The sequence below is a fragment of the Podarcis tiliguerta genome (assembly GCF_965153285.1).
Source record: "Podarcis tiliguerta genome assembly, chromosome: 3".
Taxonomy (NCBI): Eukaryota; Metazoa; Chordata; class Lepidosauria; order Squamata; family Lacertidae; genus Podarcis; species Podarcis tiliguerta.
Window position 1 is genome coordinate 17239870 of NC_139536.1, and position 19532 is coordinate 17259401.

At 40.6% G+C, this 19532-nt stretch overlaps 2 protein-coding genes across 13 annotated transcripts in view; one reads left to right on the forward strand and one right to left on the reverse strand.

Moving 5' to 3' along the window:
- BCL2L11 (BCL2 like 11) overlaps positions 1-19532 on the forward strand; it is a 93679-nt gene that overhangs the window by 62231 nt on the left and 11916 nt on the right. For 8 of the 9 annotated variants that reach the window (XM_083433187.1, XM_083433188.1, XM_083433191.1 and 5 more), the window contains one exon: positions 14792-14904. The exons of the other annotated variant lie outside the window; for it this stretch is intronic. In XM_083433187.1, coding sequence (XP_083289313.1) covers positions 14792-14904 — 113 coding nt within the window. The remainder of the gene's footprint in view (positions 1-14791; positions 14905-19532) is intronic. 9 annotated transcript variants of the gene reach the window in all.
- LOC310674182 (uncharacterized protein) overlaps positions 1-19532 on the reverse strand; it is a 276582-nt gene that overhangs the window by 53671 nt on the left and 203379 nt on the right. The window contains exons 4-5 of one of the 4 annotated variants that reach the window (XR_014509418.1): positions 12808-12904; positions 6863-7238 (exon numbers count right to left, since the gene is read on the reverse strand). The exons of 2 other annotated variants lie outside the window; for them this stretch is intronic. The gene's annotated coding sequence lies outside the window, so the exon portion shown is untranslated. Of the gene's footprint in view, positions 1-6862; positions 7239-7441; positions 8133-12807; positions 12905-19532 lie in introns of those variants that run through there. One more of the 4 variants, XR_014509419.1, reaches the window with a different exon arrangement.

Below are 19532 nucleotides of genomic sequence, written 5' to 3' on the forward strand. Positions count from 1 at the left end.
ATTCCTCTGCCTATAGATCAGTGGAATCTTTTGGTGTCCCATGTGGATTACAGATCTGTGAAATTATAATGCCATAAACCTATGTGCCAGGGCGTTGCATTTTGCATGACTTAAAATGATGGACAGTCACCATGGATGGGAGCCAAGTTTGGCTCCTGTTCAAAGGCAGCACTACTACTCCTGAAAAGCATCTGGGAGAGGGCCATGAATGGTGATGCAAATGGCTTGGACCAGTGAGGGGCCACTGGGACCTGTTCTGGCCAATTACTGGTGTCAGGCATGCAGTGACTGGAATTGGCTTCTCACTGCATATCTGGTTTTCAGGTGTTCAAAAGGTTAGATTACCTGTAAATTGCAAGATTTGGAATAAGTGAATACTGAAAAGTGCAGGCGATTGGTATTGGAGCCCCATGTCTAACCAAGTCTAAAATTAAGAGACTGCAGTGTTCACTATGAAACAAACTTGAACCCTCACACTTATGATGGGCTGCTTCAGATGTTACGTTTAGACGTAGTTTAGTGTTCCTTGAACAAGCCTAGGTGAGTTTCAAGCCTTTGTGTTCCCCTCTCCCCTCTGACACAACTGTGAAGAGGAGTTTGGAAGCTTTCATTTCCATTTGAGATGAACCGCAGGCTGGCTTGCCATGTCACCTAAACCTGAAAAACTGGTTAATATTAACTATGGTTTGCTGGAACAAGCCAAATTCAAACCATCCATTTCAGATACTGTGGTATGAACTTCTTGCAATGACAGGGAGCTGGGCTAGGTTACCTTTGATGCCCCTTTCAATTATGGTTGAAATTAACATCAGTTTAGGTTTCAGATGTAATGCTAACTGGTTAACCTACAATGGAAGTAAAAAACTGCTGTCCTTGCAGCATACAATAGCTTATCCTCACGGTTTTGTGTTAAATGTGCAAATTCTCCCAGTGGGATGTACAGATCACTTAAAGCCACTTGGAGGGTCTTCAGCATGACCAAATGGTCTGGGATGATGGGAGTTGGAGTGCAGCAGCATCTGGCAGGCCCCCAGTTACCCATGTCTGTCTGACTTAGATGAGGAAAGGGGCGGGGGGCCGCAGAAGCTATTAAGTCCATCCTGTGCAATATGCTTCAGCATGGTGGGTTGTTGCTTCTTTTGAGTGCTGAGGTAGCTTGAGAGGGGGGAGAAATAAATGCTCCTTTTTAATGATAATTTTTGTGGTCTAATTTTGTGTTGTACATCATTGAACCAGTGATTATCAAAAGCTTGAAGCACAGACATGCTCTTAAGTTAGTATACTGTCAAGTGCGTATATACCTTTTAAAATGGTTTAGCTCAATATTGCAGGCATGTTTATCTTCCCATTTTTACCATGGAAACTGAAGGCACTTCCTGAAAATTCCACCAATCAGAATCTAGAAGGGAGAAAAATCCCTTGTTTGCTATAGCCTCTTACTGCTTTGATATTTTAAAACGTATTGGAGCTTAATTTTCCGGCTTAGCTGGAAATGTAGAACATTCAACACACTTGGGAAAATACCTATGCAGCCTATTGATTGGGTGATAAGGTGATGACATTAATAAAGGTGGTGGTTTCTCCTTCATTGGAGGTTTTTAAGCAGAGGTTGCATGGTCATCTGTTGTGGAGGTTTTAGTTGAGATACTTGCATTGTAGGGGATTGGACTATGTGATCCTTGAAGTCCAGTTCTACGATAAAGCAGAATTTGTGTGCAGTCTGCTTGTAACTTGTTTTATAAAATTGCTGCTGAACTGTACAGAATAGTTGTTACCATTTATGCACAACATAAGAGGCTTTGTTGCCTTTTTACAGTTGTATGATGGGTGGAAATTCAACAGAGGAACAATGCTTCTTTCCCTAGTTTGGAGATCAAGTGGTGGGGGAGAGCTGACTTGTCTCCATCCGTAGCTGTTTAAATACTGTACAGAGAAGCTGCAGGGTTGGGTGGGGAGAGGTGGTAAGCCTAGGAAAGAATGAAGTTAAAATGTGAAAAGGGACTTTGTACACTATTGGAAGGCAAGCATGTAAATAAACAATGTTTCTAGCAGCATATCACTGGTGTTTATTTTAAGGAATTTATATACAGTTTTTCATCCGAACTTCACAAAACATTTTTACATAAAAGCAAAAAGCATCAACTAAATCTATACAATAGAACAGCAAAGTGATGCTGTTATGGAGAACTTTTTTGAAAGCTAGATCTCTCCTCCTTTCAGGGCAGTGTGGCTCCTGAGTAGCCCAGCAGTGGCAATTTGAGGAGAGGGAGCCCACCTTGCTTGGAACATTGGGAGGGTAGATGGCGTCATTGTTTAAGTTTTACCAGAAATGGGTGCTACTCTGGACTTCTTACTTATTTAGATTTTATTTCTATATATATATATATATTGAGGAACCAGGGAATGTGACTGCAAGTGATGAAAATGTCAAAACATTAGTTTTATAATATATGGATTACCTGCTTAACCTCTCCTCCTAAATGGCAACCCAGCCCAAAAGTCTGAACATTTTTGTGGCAGATGGACAGGAGGATTTAACAGCCTCCTGAGGGAAAAGAATTCCAGAGTCCTGGAGCAGCTACCCAGAGATGCCACCTGGTATTCCTGGTGACTTGGCTGATATTTGATCACTACACAGATGTGTTCAGCTTATATATCAGTGGTATTGTAGCACAATCCTGCACATGTTGCACAGACCTAAGGAGCCAATGGAATGTATACCTCTGTTAGTATAAATGGGATTGCTGCTTGAATTTTGTCCTGAGCAAAAGAGTCTATAGTTCCTGCATTCCTTTTTGCAAGAAATAGATTTATGCTGCTGCTATTGTGCTGATGCATTAACACAGTCCTTCATTGGTAAGTGAAGACTACCAAGGGAGATTAAGTTCTGCTTTGGTGCCGTTTCTGCCTCCTTCACATGTACAGTGGTACCTCGGGTTACATACGCTTCAGGATACATACGCTTCAGGTTACAGACTCCGCTAACCCAAAAATAGTACCTCGGGTTAAGAACTTTGCTTCAGGATGAGAACAGAAATTGTGCTCCGGCGGCACGGCAGCAGCGGGAGGCCCCATTAGCTAAAGTGGTGCTTCAGGTTAAGAACAGTTTCAGGTTAAGAACAGATCTCCAGAACGAATTAAGTACCCGAGGTACCACTGTACTTAGAATAGAATAGGAGGCGAGAATATGCCCAGTCTCCTATGCACATCAAAAGGCTATGAACCCAACTGCCTGTGCTTGGAGTTGCTGCATCTACCTTGCTTCTGCAACTTCTATAAGGTCTATCCATCTGGAACCTTATATCATGCTGCAAGTCATACATTTGTCTCCCCGCCACCTTACCTTCCTTTTTCCTTCTTGCTGTGGACATGAATGTGAACTGCTAGCTGAACCATTTGTATGTTTTTGTGAAGGTGTAGCAGAGTCACTTATCAGTTTCTTAGCAATATGTGATCTGTAGCTAAGATGTGCAAACTGGCCATGACTTGGTGGCTTCAGGTATCCAAATTTGGTTTTATGAAGTGGGAAAGCAGGTGGCCTTGAAAGTGTAGTGTGACAGACCTCCATTTCAGATGGAGGTAGTGCACATTTTGGTTATTGTTCTTAGATTTTTCCTGTCTGCAGCTAGATATCTTTTCGTAAGTAGTGCTGCTTTGACAATAAGGGTTGCTCCTGATTGTTGTTTACCATGTATGCATGACAGATCATGCAGAATGAAACATTCAGAATTCACTAGGCAAGCTAGCAGCACACCTGCTACGGCAAGAAATCTGGGTTCTGAAGCTTAATCCTATGGCCTTTTATGATGACCGTATGCATAGCAGAGATTTCACTTTGTATATGGTTTCTTGTCTTCACTACTAGCTTGTGAAGGTTTTTCTTTTTGTAGCTTCAGGCAAAGTTTACATCTCAGTTTACAGTGATGGAGGGGAGGGGAAATTTCTGTGTTGTGCAGTTTATGTAACCACTTCCCTTTCTTCATATTCCAGGTGAAAGTTGATTTGAAGTTTTACTTGTTTTCAGTAGAAGTCAATTTGTATATATGTCAATTTTAAAAAGTATAGTATTTGTGAAAAGGAGACAAAACTGCATGTTAAACAGTCTGTTTGAACAGTAAACTCAGAAATAGGCCATTGCAGTACAAAATATGTACACAGTGGTTACAAATGTGCAAAGCATTTTTATGGATCTTATTCACTGTTTTTTTGGTATTAGTTACATTGCCCTGAAATAAAAAAAGGGTGATGGGTGGAATAAAAAATGGGTTAAAACAAATAGTAAAATGCCCTCTAAGGCCCCATTAGCTTGCTTTATTTATTTATTTATTTATTTAATTAGAGATTATTGCAAGTTTCACAAGCTCACCAGAAGAGAATGCTTGGTTTGGACAGAATATGCAATCTTCAGAGATCTTTAGATTGCTGTGAGATATTGTTGTTTATCCTAAATTATACTCCCATATATAGCATTTCCTTTGTGTCTGAGAAAGGAAAAAAATCTTGCTCTTTAATTCTTTTAGAAATTCATGAAATGGACACCATTCCAAACATAATCTCATCTTCCTAGAAGTTGACTTAAAACTAAGTCAACTAAAGATTCTTTCGAGCACAGCTTAGTACAGATTGAGAGCTGCTATTCTGTGAACAGAAGGGCTCATTTCATTTCTGAAATTCATTCTATTCCAGCAGGCTTCCCAAAGGATGAAGTGGTGATGGCAGGTGATTTTCAACTATATCCACTTGCCCTCAGTGGTCTCCCACACTGGTCTGGATGGTACCCCAGATGGCTACAATTTTTTTTGTGGGGGGGCTACAAGAGGAAGGAGAAATTGTTGAGAGTCATCTCTCCTGTTTTGCCTATAGAAGAGTCCAATTAGTGGAGTTCTGCTCTTGGCAACTCTGGATTCAACCCATTATATAGTTGAAGTTCTCTGGAACCATAGCAGCTAAGGCCTTGATTTTGTAGATCAAGCATCCCCAAACTCAGCCCTCCAGATGTTTTGGGACTACAACTCACATCATCCCTAGCTAACAGGACCAGTAGTCAGGGATGATGGGGATTGTAGTACCAAAACATCTGGAGGGCCGATTTTGGTGATGCCTGGTGTAGCTACTACATTTTAGGGTATAAGTTCTGTTTCATAACTGAGTGGATTCTGAGATTAATACCTTTTAGGGAGGGCAGAAGTATGAATGACTCATGCATCCTCTTTTTGGAGTTCTGGTGTAACATTTGAAGAACGAAGGTTCACATCTGGTGCCTGCATCTCACCGGGGGAAGAGATGTTTGTTTGTTTTTTGTTTCTTTTCTTTTCGGATAACATACTTCAGGATCCTAATATCTGAATTACATTTGGGTGGTATCTTCAGAAATGTGATTTATTTAGATTAGAATCCATGAGAAGATAACTTGTGTGGAGGCATAGTTATGTGAGCTACTCTCAACCTTCAACCTTACGTCAAACAGGCTAGACACAGCTGTATCACTTTAGTGAGAAGCAAGGTCTAAATGACTGCTGCAGCATGGACAGCCCTTTAGGTAGTGTTTTTGTATTATAACAAACAAACAAAATTTTATCCTGCTTTTGTCCTGGATTGGGATTCAGGGTGGCTTACAAATAAAAATACAAAACACAGATAAAATAGAAAAGTGATAAACAGAAAATACAATCATTTTAAAGCATTTAGTCACTAATAATATTCAAACCATATAAAAACAAATCTTATAAAAATAAGAATAACAACAACAATATGAACATCACAGCACCAGACCTTTCTTTAAAAACAGTCATTCCCTAAAGGTCTGTTGGAATAAAAAGGTCTTCATGTGCTGGTGGAAAGACAACAAGGAGGGAACCAGTCTTAACATCTCTAGAAAGAGATTTCCGAAGTGTGGGGGCAGCCACGAAGAAGGCTCTTCAAAAAAAAATCTAATGATGGGTATTCATATTGTATAAGCAAGCTGTTTGATTTCTTTTTGTCTGCATCATGTACATGCAGGTGTTCTTACATATATTTTTTTCTACTGGGTGTTTATTTTTATATATAAATTAATTTAAATAAATAGTGGGTGAATCGACAGTTGAATACCACCCCTATTTTCTTCAGATTTAAACTTGTAGCATGATATTGTCCAAAGGTGCTTTAGTCTTTCCTCCCCTTTACAGTATATTTTTAAACTCTTCTTAAAGGTAAAGGCCTTTAAGAGGCTAAGGAAGTGCTCCTGCTCCTGCTGTGTGCTTTCAAGATGGGGCTGGAAATAACCCTTGCCATGGGGGCAGCAACTGGATTGCAGCCAGTATTAGTCATGCTCTGAGTAGACCCTTTGAAATTAATAGTCATTACTAACTTCAGTGCGATATTTTCAGTGGGTCTACACTGAGCATGACTAACTTTGAAAAAAACACCATAATTAATATCTTTTGTACTGGAAACAACACTGCATGAGCATTGTAGCTTTTACCATTAAGTTTATTTTAAAGGTTAAAGCTTCCTCGAGCTACCTTGCATTATTGTAAGCTTACTAGGACACCCACCCCATCCATCCCACACATGCAGGTGCAGAAAACAATATAACTCATAATCTTGGTTGGAATTACCGTATTTTTTGCTTTATAAGACTCACTTTTTCCCTCCTAAAAAGTAAGGGGAAATGTGTGTGCGTCTTACGGAGCGAATGCAGGCTGCGCAGCTATCCCAGAAGCCAGAACAGCAAGAGGGATTGCTGCTTTCACTGCGCAGCGATCCCTCTTGCTGTTCTGGCTTCTGAGATTCAGAATATTTTTTTTCTTGTTTTCCTCCTCCAAAAACTAGGTGCGTCTTGTGCTCTGGTGCGTCTTATAGAGCGAAAAATACGGTAGTTTTATATTTTGTATGTTGGATCAAAGTCAAGTCTTTGCTATATAGGAGGTTTGAACATAGTAGATTTGACACATGAACTGACTAATTGTGAGTTTCGGCAGCATCTCTAATAAATGTGTATTTTTCACTGTTCCAATAAAGGAACTTCAGCTGATTTTAATGGAATGCAGCTTGCATCAAATATAGTTGTTGCAGTGTTTTCCTTTCCCACTCCTGGGATGCTGCTGCTACACTTCTTGGAGTTCACTAGAGGTCCTTCTGACTCCAGTCCAACATGTGCTGGCAGCTGGAAACAGCCAACGTTTTGCTTGCTCCACAGGCAGCTAAATGACCTCTCAGCCAACTCTCCTGCTATTTCTTGCTCATTCTGCGCTATTCTGTGGAGAAAATCAGGGAGGAGATGGCGTGAGGCGGAAAGTGGGTTACTCCCTGCAAGTGGTTTGCTCAGCTTGCCTTAATATTCATCCATAATATTCATAATATTAATAATATTCATAATAATATTATTATAATATATATAATATATATAATATTATAATATATATAATATTCATAATATTAATATTCATCCATAATATTCATCCTGCAAAGAAAAAAAAATGCACTGTTTTTCTTACCTATTTTAAGACTTCCATATTCTAAAGAAAATTGAATGGTTTCTTAGTTGTGAATTTGGGATGGGATTGATATGCTTAGTGATTTGTTATTTGAAATGTATGTCTCTATAGCTCTGGAAACAAATAATAATAGGTTGTGTCTGGGACTTGCACTGTAATCGAATGTAGTGAAACTAGAAATCTTGTTGCAATTCTGGGTGCATACGGCTTAGAATAATGAAGCACTTAGTTGAACTAGCTTTGTTGCTAGTGATACCTAACATTCTAAGTTCTGGCCTTGATGTGAGAACTTGCTTGTGTTAAGTTGTGTGGGAGAATCTATAAAAAAGATGTGGGCATTTACGAAGGCTTGAATAGATTTTAACAAATCAGTGATGACTGGCATTTAAACAAGTTTTCAATTTGACACATAGACTAAGAAAAGAACCCTAAAGAAACGGAAGAAGAGAAAATAGTTTTCCCCCAAACAATATTGCTGAAGTGGTGGTGTTTTTGAGCCGCCTTACACTATCATTATTGTGCTTTAAGGTTGGTTTCAAGTAGCGTTTGCAGAGAAAAAGTCCTTTAGAACTTACCAAGAAGTGTGAGTTGTTAGTTCTCGCAGCAGTTCGTGGCTGCTTCCAGAAGCCTCGGGATGTTGTTAAAAGTGTGACTCTAGAGCTGGACACCATTTATGAAGAGAAGTAAGAATTTATGAAGAGAATTTAAGGTAGCTGGATATATGCTGCAAAGTCTTTTTTTTTGACATTTTTAGAAAAATGTGGGTAGGGCTAACTTGGATTCATTATGTATCTGCAAAGATTGAGTGAAACTTTCTCAACTTTTTCTGAAGAAATGTATATTCACATCTTTGATACATCTGTGCTTGAACAGGGCAGTAAACATCTGTTTGTTGATAAAAAATACATATTTGACAGAATTCTGTTTACATTGTATAGTACAGCTTTGTATGGTATATGAGGTTTTTTGGTATAGACTAGTTTCATATTGATACTGTGCTGTCAACCTCAACTGCACAGAAACTATGAGTCAGGCATGGTACGAAGATTTGTATATTTAGTTTCTGTGTTGCTAAAGGCACTCTAGTCTTTTACGGATGTTCTCAGCAATTTCATGATTTAAACACTTTTTGATTAAGTGAAAGTTGAGATTCTCTGTTTCCAAACAGAGACTTTAAACCAAATATTGCAGCTATTGTGATGCAATATTATACAAACAATAAAAATATGAGGAATATTTACTTTTCCTGTTTTGCGAGTATCTATTTGAGATAAATCTAGAACACTGATGGAAATAATTCTGTTGGTAAAGGAAGTAAGCAATTCATTCTAGAAGCATAAAGAGCTCAGCTGCGTTACTTAAGATTTATGGCTTATGGCATGTTTTATGTGCTGTCTTCAGTGTGACTACATGAATTGTCATATTCACATGAACAACGTCAAAGTCTTCCTGACGTCTTTTATTTCTCTTCCAAGAAGCTAACACTCCACTGCCTAGTTTACTTTTTTCTGTGTTTTAATGTGAATGCCAACTGTGTATATATTTTAACCCCCCCCCAACCCCAACCCCGCATCTTTTAGTCTACACTCTGAGCTGCATAGAACTTCTCTTCTTTAATACAAAGAGCACAAATGAGCTGTCTACCACTTCCCTATTGGAGACTCTCATGTTATGTCAGTAGTGCCTGATGGGTGTAGAACATCTGCACTTCCTTTTAGATGCTCAATTTTATTCAGGAATGAACCCATATTGGGGGCGCAAGGTCCTGTAAGCCTGTTTAGATGCATACTGCTCTCCCTATTCAGTATCAGTCTGTACTGTGCACTACTGCCAAATCTATGAACTTGGAAATCCTAAGCTAGCTAGCTATCATCATTGAAAAAACATTTGTCCCTTTTGAACCTCTTGCATCCCTGTTATAAACCATTTTGATGATGTGTGCAGCTGCTGTGTGAGAGTAACATCATTGCATCACCAGTGTAATGGCTCTGATGATGCCCTATCTTGTTCATTTGTGCTGGCACAGTTTCAGAACAGTTACACCTGAGTCATTTTGCTGCCAAGCAATGAGTGCTTGTAAAACGCTGTCGTATGAGTATCTTTGCCAGCAGAGGAACATTATGTGGTAACAAGGGAGAAAGCCTCCTCTGTGGTGGCACCCTGAATACCCTCCCCATAGATTACAACTGGTGCTTGACAATATAATCCTTTCAGCACCAGGTGAAAACCTTTTTTCTATTACTTGCTCAGACATTTTAAGTGTTGGTTATTGTATTACTTAGCTCTAGGGTTTTTTTTAGCTGCTTCACAGGCTATTTTATTGATTTGTTAATACTGTATGTTATCTATTATGACGAGTTTAGTCATGCATTTTGCACAATGCCCTGGTATCTGTAAGGATGAAAGTTGAAACCCTTTAGAAATTAACTTAAATTTGATGGCCAATGTTGGACACAGTGCTGGACTGGGTAGATTTTCCTGAGCCAATCCCAATGAAATTAATGGGTGATATTCAGTGTTAGTCACTACTCAAAGTATGCCTGTTAAACTAAATGTACTTGCACATCTTAAGCCCATTGATTTCAAAGGGTCTGCTCTGAATATGACTTGGTTATCAGCCACTGAGAGCTGTGATTAGATACCTGGGAAGCTGGTGTGTTTGACTGTTTAAGTCTCTCCAGTGGAGATTGTCTAAAGCACAACTCAGGCTCTCAAGATCTTGCATGGTGTGTCTTAAGAGACAAGTGATGTGGAATATGCATGTTGGGCATCCTTGCTTTGCAGCAGTGACTGTATATATTACATGTAAAACTGTATATATTACATGTAAAACTTTTGTATAGTAATACTGAGGGAACAGAACCTGCATTGTTTGAATATGGTTTCAGCCATGTGTGTTTCAAGTGCATCATATTAAATATGAATGTTGATATTGTATCTCCACTTTGCATTAGCTAAATGACTTGATGCTACTGATCGTAGATCTTGCAGTACCACAGAAAGTTCTTTATGAAACCCTCAGATTGATTTCACTATTAACCACATGAAACATTATATTAATTTCTTTACTTCCAGAACCTGTCATTTGAAGTCAATATAGGTTTTTGATATGCATGCAGTCCCTTAGGTCCCATGACACACTTAGATTTAGTAGGCTAGTTGGACAATTCTGCTTTTGTGTGCTTATGTGAAACTAACATCTTGTCAAGTTATGAAGAAATTCTAAGCAGGTGGCTTTTCAGGAGAAAAGAACATCTTTCTTCCTGGAGGACCTTGGTATGTCGAGACTTCTGTGTAATATGCAAAATGGGACTTGCCAGTTTTGAGTGTTTGGTTTAGAAGTAATTTTCTGCCTTTCTTTCTGATATAGAACTTCACTAAGAAGAACAAACTGTTCTTGCCAAAATCTTAAAAGCATTGTTATTTTTCTAATAATTCTTGACAATTGGGTAGTTTTGCAAAGGCAGTTGTTGGACTCGGCTCTAGTCAGTATGGTCAATCATTGGGGCCATGTTGTAGTCCCCAGTGACATTTGAAAGGTCGCAGTCTCCCCATTCCTGTCCTACACCGATGACTTCAAAATCGGCACACAGAGTAAAATGCTAAAAGGTGTGGATCTAAGTGTGGCAAATAAAACACCAAGTGTGCACAATTTCCAACACAGAAATTACTATTGCATAGGAAACTTGTTTTCTGTGTGAGAAACTACTGTGGAAATGTTGCAGCACGTTTTCCAGTGCAAAATGGCAGTGGTGCCTTCATCTGAGCAATATGAATTTACCTACATACCTCTTGGCTACTCATAAACAAAGTATGGAGTGTGGTGGGGAGAATTTGTCTGAAATTGCCCATTATTTGTCAGGCTGCTGAGGCACCTATCTGTATATTTCCCGCTGGCAGAGTGAGATTATTTTTGGCCAAGTTTGCTATAAGATTTGGTTCTGCTTGGTCTTGTGGCAGGAAATGCTAATGGGTAGTTAGATGTCCCTTTTCACCACATTTGTGGCTCTGTTTAGTGCCTGTCAGCTTTGCCAGTTGAATTTTCTGCCTCGGGCATCAAAGTGTTTTAGCTGGCACTGGGCGGCAATTTGGGGTGTGTGTAAGTTACATACGACATGGGGTATCAGAATTTGCTTGAGTGGCATTTGTAGCTTGAGATTTTCCTGGGGTTTTTCTTTGTACTGCTATGGAGTGAAATGGATCTGGGCCATTTGGAGTAGGAATTTGAGCTTTTGTTGTGAAGAGTATGTGTTCTTTTTAATCTTTCCTTGGTGTGAGTGTGACTTTAGTGCTTAGATTGTTATTTCTATGGCTTGTATCCTAAGTAGTGCTAAGTCTCTCATTAAGTTAGTGTGCTGATTTACACTTTTGCAGTAAACTCCCCCCCCCATCCTTTGGAGTAGATTTGGGGAGTCAGGGTGCGGGAGGAGTTCCATTGCACAAGCCTAAATCCTTAGATTCACTCATGTCTTCTCCATTATAAGCCTTTGAGAACTGCACTGATTTCCACAGGAACTGTGTGGCTAGTTTGTGGTCCCTCTACATTTGCACATTTGGAGTTACCTGCTCAGGTATGCTTTGTGATGATCAAATCAGAGTGAAACAGTTTAATTTTATGGGGTGTGGGAACAAATATTATTTACTATTATAACATGTTGTCTGTGGAGAATTCTCTTAAGATTTGCTATGGCAATATCAATGTTGTTGGTTGGCTCCCCACACTTGTCTTTTAAAAGGTCTAGAAGATTAGGAGCAGAGTAAGCCCAGTATTGCAAGGACTTTACTGAATGAAATTCAGCAGCTAAGCAAGTGAGTAAAATTGGGCCTGATGCAAAGTCTGTTTTGAAAACCGATCGGGTATTTCACTACTATAATGTGAAAACAATACATCTGTAAGCCAAGCAAATGTTAGTCTGGCTCTGAAGTAATTTTTCCATACAGATTGAAGCCAGGCGCATTTGCTTAACGTTTTCACTGCTCTGCTAGCTTTTGATTGTTTTGAGATTGGAAGCTATGAGTATTCCCTTATGATCCCTTTATGGTTTTAATGCCAAGTTTGCGGAATACTTTGTGTAAAAAGTGCTGTCATGCTTGCTTACATTCTCATTTCATGTTGAAGAGGGGGTGGGGGGAGTCAGGCTAGGTTCATAGAACTGAAAAGCACTCAAAAGGTAATCCCACCAGAAACCCTGCAGTGGTAGTACTGTGTTGACTGAAATAATCTTGGATAGATGTTCATACAGTCATCTCAAGCGCTGATATTTATGTGCCGAAAGCTGTTCATTTTGCTCTCCAAATTATGTGGTATTTCTTGCTGTACAAAAGATACCTTGTTCAATTGGAAAACTGAATATTTCCTCATTGTGCACTATGACACTTCAATGCAGTTAATCATGGGTTCTGAAGTGCACATTGCATTCTCCTTGCTGAAAAAGGATTCAAATATTTCCTTTTAATATTTGGTTATAGAGAGGCATGTGTTCATATTTTAAATATACAGCTGTAGTCCAACCTGAAAAGTAGCCGTGTGACATAAGGGCCACCTTGGATGTCAAAAACATAATTACATATAAATCCCTCACGTGTGTGTGAGGGCATGTAGACATGGGGTATGGAATTACTCCCCTCAAGCACAACTTGTCTCTCTGCATTTTGTCCCCGGATGCCATTTTTCTCTCACTCTGTCTCCAGTGTGGGAAATTGGTCTGGCTGGGAGAAAAATGGCTAAGGGGGAGAGGCTGTGTGAAAGCAAGTGGCAGTCACGTGGAGAGTTCTGTTACTCTCACCCTTGGGCACATAAAAACAGAGAGCCCCCTCCCCATCTTCTACATAACTTTGGCAGACCCATGCTGGCACGTATAGACTGGTCTGCGATATGCTAGGCAGTGAAGCATTTTCTCTGTGTGTCTGGTAATCTTTCTGTCAGCTTTTCTAGTACTGTATACTGAACACAAGCTGAATGACCCTGTTGTTCCCTCTAAGTGAATTACTCCTTGATACTGAAGGGCCAGTGGTTCCATTTTGCTTCATGCTTAATGACAAAAGCATGTCAGTTACTGCACTTAATATTTGAGGCGAATATTGACTGTTCTTGTTCATGTGCAAAAAATTGAGCCAGGAGAGGGGGAGAATGAGGTAATACTTATAGCACCAGTAACCAAGCGGTGCCCACCAGAAATTGCTGTATTTCAACTCCCATCATCCTTCGCTATTGGCCATGATGGTTGGGAGTTGAAGTCTAAGAACATCTTGACCATGTTAGTTGATGTATTGAAACTTCCCTTGCCATTGTAAATAGGAAAGGCATGCAGTGTACTGCAATCACACTTCATGCATTCCCATTTTGAATACTCTTCTCCTGTTAATTAGATCAGTCTTTTCCTTCTAAAGTGCAAGGTTATGCACACATAAGAAATCCTTGCTTTGGTTTGAACTAGGTTGTCCCTTCTGCTGCTCTGTTTACATGCTTTTTGGATGTTTGTAGTACCTGTCCTATGAAGGATAGCATATCATCAATGTGCATGATGTATAAGAAGACCAGTTCCTGAATACCTTATAAACCTATTTGACACTGAGTTGAACATTGTATCAGAGCCCTCCAAGAGGCAGAAGCAAATCTTGCTCTTGCATTTGAGAGTTGTAGTCCTGTTACTTTTTAGGAGGGGCGCAGAAGGGGCACGCCCAGTGGGGTGGAGCCACAACACAGCTGTGTTGCTGTGCTTACCAGGAATGAGAAGGGGCAGGGAGGTCAGTGCATTGTGGGTGCTTTTGGGTAGGGGTTCCATGGTACATGATGACATGGGAATACTTGGAACTGCTTGTATAAGATTCACCTTTTGCTTTATGGTTTCTGTTGGGGGACATAATCCTTGAGTATTGAAATTCTGATCAGATTCTGATTCTCATTTGTAAATCTGTGTGTTGTTACACGTTTTCACTGGATGTTTTTGAGAGTTTGCTGTTCTATGCAGCTCGTGTAAAAGTCTTAGAGAACATCAGTTACTATTTATCTCTGGGTGGGGAGGTAGTAAGAAAGAAGGCCCATTGGCAGTCATGGATTTTGTAAGCAAGGAATTGAAGCTTCTGATGCCATGGTAACTTCAGTGTAAATTATAATCCCATGCTTCTTCGTGATTAGCTCAGTGAAAAGTTTTCAGGGTCTCTTTAGAGCTGTCATTCTCATTCTTGTAATTCAGTTAGAAAACTAATGTAGAACCTTTGGATGCATGCATGTGAGAAATTGGGAGAGGGATGGGGGAAAGTATATTTTGGGAATTTTTAAAAGCATTTGTTTTTATGTTGCTTTGATCCAGCTTACAGGTGGCAGTCACGGTCAATCCCTGAAGATATACGGCCAGAAATATGGATTGCACGGGAATTACAGCGCATTGGAGATGAATTTAATGCTTCCTACAGTCCGAGAAGGGTAATTTAATTTTTTAATCTCTTTGCTGCAGCCCTGTATGCCCAAATGGGTATTCTTAGTTTTGGCAGGAAAAAGCACACACAACAAAGGTGTTGGTTCCTTATTCATAAAGGTGTCAAACTGCACCAAATGTGCCGAATTTGCAGAAAGCTGCAGCCTGCTTCACCCACTCATCTACTTACAAACTGCTTGCTTTTTTTCTTCCTGTAGCACATCAACTTTATTTGTATTAATTCAGGTCAAAAATATCCCACATTCAAGGAGCTTGAGGTGAGTTCATGGGCCCCCTTGTGTGTGTTTGCAGCAGAGTGTTGATAGTGGCAAAGTCCCTGGTTGGTGGGTGGTGGCAGTCTTTCTGGGGACACTGTGGGTGCATCATTCTCCTGCAGCCTTTGTATTTTCTGCTTGTGGGTTCTCCTGCACTGAGCTGAGCATTCACTGGGTTGTGCAGTCATTCTGCTGGGGTAGCAGCACCATTTCTTCCTCTCCCCAGTCCCCAGTGTAACATACGTATAAGATTGCCCTGCCCAGGCCCTATTACTCAACTTGATGTACTTGCATGTTTACGTATTGTGACTAGGAGTAAAAAAATTGCACCATAATGTAGAAATTCCTTATCAGTGGCATTCAGAGGGATGTTTACTGAAAGTCAGAACTGTGTGTGCACATACTGGTGTTCTTTCCAGTTTTCCTTCAGTACCAATTGAAAGAATCTCATAAAGCTACCTTTTAAGAAGACCCCTAACTTTAAAAAAAGCAAACTATGGTTGGTTTTACTGAAAAGCAGTTGCGGGAGCTTGCAAATTTTATCAGAGCAACTGGGATGGGGTAGAGTGAAGAGACTTCTTTGTGGGCATTTATGTCAGTCAAAATTGTCCTTTGCTGCTTTTCTCTCCTATTAAAGTATGGCAACTGTTTCTGTGTTTCGCATAGATACTTTAGTTTGACCTGGAGGGCTTTGTCAGGAGTGTGGCTCACAGCAAAACATAACAAGGGCGGGGAATGTATTGCCATTTTCCTCTGTTGTAAAGTTTGGGATATTCTGGTGTACCTTATAAGTATCTGTACAAGGAGGAGGGAATGAAACTATTCAGTCAGCTCAGTGACAGGTTAACTTCGATAATCAATAGCTTTGATATCAGTGGTAAAGGCTGTGTGTCTTAGTATAACAGCCTTCCACTAACCTTGTGCCCTCTACTTCTATTACAGCCATAGGCAAACTTGGCCCTCCAGATGTTTTTGGCCGACAACTCCCATGATCCCTAGCTAACAGGACCAATGGTCAGGGATGGTAGGAATTACAGCCCCAAAACATCTGGAGGGCAGAGCTTGCCAGTGCCTGTTCTGTTAGCTCCAGCCAGAATGGCTGATGGGAGTTGTAGTTCAAAACATCTGGAGGGCACCAGGTGGAAGAAGGCTACAGTAGAAAAACAAAACAATCAAAATGTTTGCAGTAGCGCTGTATTGAATACAACTCTACACTTTAAAATCACAAAGGAATTCAAAGTTGGGGAAGGGTATATATTTACTGTCTGAAGGAATAGTAGGTAGAGCTTAAGAACTGGTTTATTTCTTTTCTTCCCAATACTTTTGTCCATATGGTGGTTGAACTTTTGTGGTCTACAGTGCACTTTTATAATTCTGTGAGCAGTGTGCCAGAGGAAGTCTTCACTTTAAATAAAGGATGCATATCTGTTGCTAGCCCTGCTCCAGCAGCTTATTACTGGAAAATTAAGCAGGTAAAGTGTTTTCCTGGTATGGAGAGGAGATGGTGGGAAAAGCTTGAACTGCCAAGTCTCAATGCGCTTGGCAAGGCCAAGTGGAAAAGTTGCCAACCCTTTGGTAGTTTTTGGTAAAGGTATGCTTGGTTTTTAGTCAAAACTTGGAGGAGACACCACATGTGTTTGATCCACGTGCACCAATGCCTTGCATCTACCTACCTGTTGGCTGCTAGTGCTTTTGGTGAGTGGTAGGGTCTCCAAATGTGTAGATTCCCTGCTACTGTAATGCAGCTGCCTAATGATCACAATTCTGTGGAATTTATTTTATTTAATACTTCATAACTGTCCTCTGTGCTTTGTTACTGGAAGCAGAAGGACGACACTGTAGCTTTGCAGACAGGGAAGGACTTAACACAGTGCTTCTCTTCTGGGCATGTACAGACATGTCTATCCCTGCAGTAGTCTGATTCTTCTTACTTTATCAGTAGTGAAGAGATTGCAATTAGTTTTATTTCAGCAAAAGGAACCAGTTGTTCAATAACATATAAAACTTAGGGATCTATTTTTCCTCTTCTTTTTCTGTATGTAATGAACTGCTAATTCCCCGGTGTGCAGTGCAGTGACCTCCTTTCCATTACCATTGCACTTCTTGTGTCTTGTTCTGCCTGTCTCATGAATGGTGCAGTTCTTTTGCCTTTAGGCAGTGTTGGCAGACCTAATAACCTGACTTGGAAGTGCACATGTTATTACCACAAACTGATCTGTGGCATCAATAGTGACACATCTCTCTCTTTCTTACTCTCCCTCAGGGGACATGGAAGATTCACAGTCTAGCATTCAGTTAAAGATTCCTGTGCTTGCCAACTGAAGTGACTGCATGGGGTGGGTGGGGGGGGGCGCATGTTACAGATCAATAACTGGTTAAAGATCAGGAAACAGAATAGGAAATAAATGGACAGTTGTCACAGAGGAGGGCTGTAAGAAAAGGGTTCCTCCAGGGATCTTTGTTGGAGCCTGTGCTTTTTGACTAGTTAATTTATTATCTGGAGTTAGGAGTGGGAAGTCAGGGTGCCTTTATGACACCGCATTATTCAGGATTTTGACCAAACTGCGGGAGGCAGTGGAAGACAGGAGTGCTTGGCGTGCTCTGGTCCATGGGGTCACAAAGAGTCGGACATGACTAAACAACAACAACAAGGAGCTCTATAAGGAACTTGCAAAACTAGAAGAACGGGCATAAAAATGGCAAATGCTGTTCAGTATAAACAAGTGATGTACAATGGAGCAAAAAATAAGAATTCCTAAAGTCACAAATATGCTTAGGGAATCTGAATTGGCAGTGACTGATGGGGAACCTTGTGGTCGTGGCAAAGATTTTGATTCAGCATGCAGCAGCTGTGAAAATGTGAATTTCATGTTAAAGACCGTTAGGAAACGGGTTGAAAGTAAAACTACCAATATCATGTCATTATGCAAATCTATGGTACAACCACAATTTGAAATGCTGTGAACAATTCTGATGGCCACACCTCAAAAATGATAATGCAGAACTGGAAAAAGGTTCAGGAATGGCAACCAAAATGATCAGGGTGTGAAGCTATGAGGAAGATGACAATGTCTGCAGCTTTTTAGTATTAAAAAAAGGCGAGTGCAGTTCTCATAATAATCAAACCTGGAGTCTACCAGTGAAACCGAATGTTAGGAGAATGAGGGCAGACACAAAAGGATGTTATTCTTCACACGGCGCATGATTAAACTATGGAATTCAATACCACAATATTATATAGCCACCAGTATGGATGGTTTTGGGGACGCGGGTGGCGCTGTGGGTTAAACCACAGAGCCTAGGACTTGCCGATCAGAAGGTCGGCAGTTCGAATCCCTGCGATGGGGTGAGCTCCTGTTGTTCGGTCCCTGCTCCTGCCAACCTAGCAATTCGAAAGCACCTCAAAGTGCAAGTAGATAAATAGGTACCACTCCAGCGGGAAAGTAAATGGCGTTTCCATGCGCTGCTCTGGTTCGCCAGAAGTGGCTTAGTCATGCTGGCCACATGACACGGAAGCTGTATGCCGGCTCCCTTGGCCAATAAAGCGAGATGAGCGCCGCAACCCCAGAGTCGGCCACGACTGGACCTAATGGTCAGGGGTCCCTTTACCTTTATGGATGGTTTTTAAATCGGCTTGGACAAATTCATGGAGGGACAAGGCTATCAATGGTTACTAGCCATTATGACTAGTATTCCTCTGAAATCCCGGTTGCTGGGGAACATCTGCATCTGGGCTTCTCATGGGCATCTGGTTGGCCAGTGTGAAAAAGATGCTGGACAAGAATGGGCCTTTGGTTTGATTCAGCAAGGCTCTTCCTTGCAAGGAAATATGGGTGAGATGAGATACCTAATCCTCCACCCCAAAAAACTATTGGGGCTTGGGTGTGGGATGGGGAAGCTGCCAGGGGACAAGGAAAGAAGGGTTAACCTTCCAGCTGCCACTTTCCCCCTCCAGATGCCCCTGTGTTATTTGCATCACTGGTTAAACCAATTTGAGTGATTTTCCAGGCTGCAATTTTCAGCTTAAGAAATATTTCCTCAATAGTGTTTTGCTTCCCGTTAGCTATTTGTTTTGGCTAAACTTCTCCGGCTGTTTAGTATGTTTTATATTTAGCTCCTTCCCGTTTTTAACGCCTTTATTTTGGACTATGTAGCTTTTCTGTTCAGCTGGCAAAGCTTCACACACCTGATTTGTCACACATCAAAATAACGTGCAGAAGGGGTGTTCCGTAATGAACTGTTGTGATGAGTCATTTGGTTTACATATGAATTGGGTTTTAGACAGCTTTTTGGTTTCCTCATTCATATCTGGAAACTTGAGTAGAATGTGCTGCTAAATGTTACTACTGATAACAATAGTA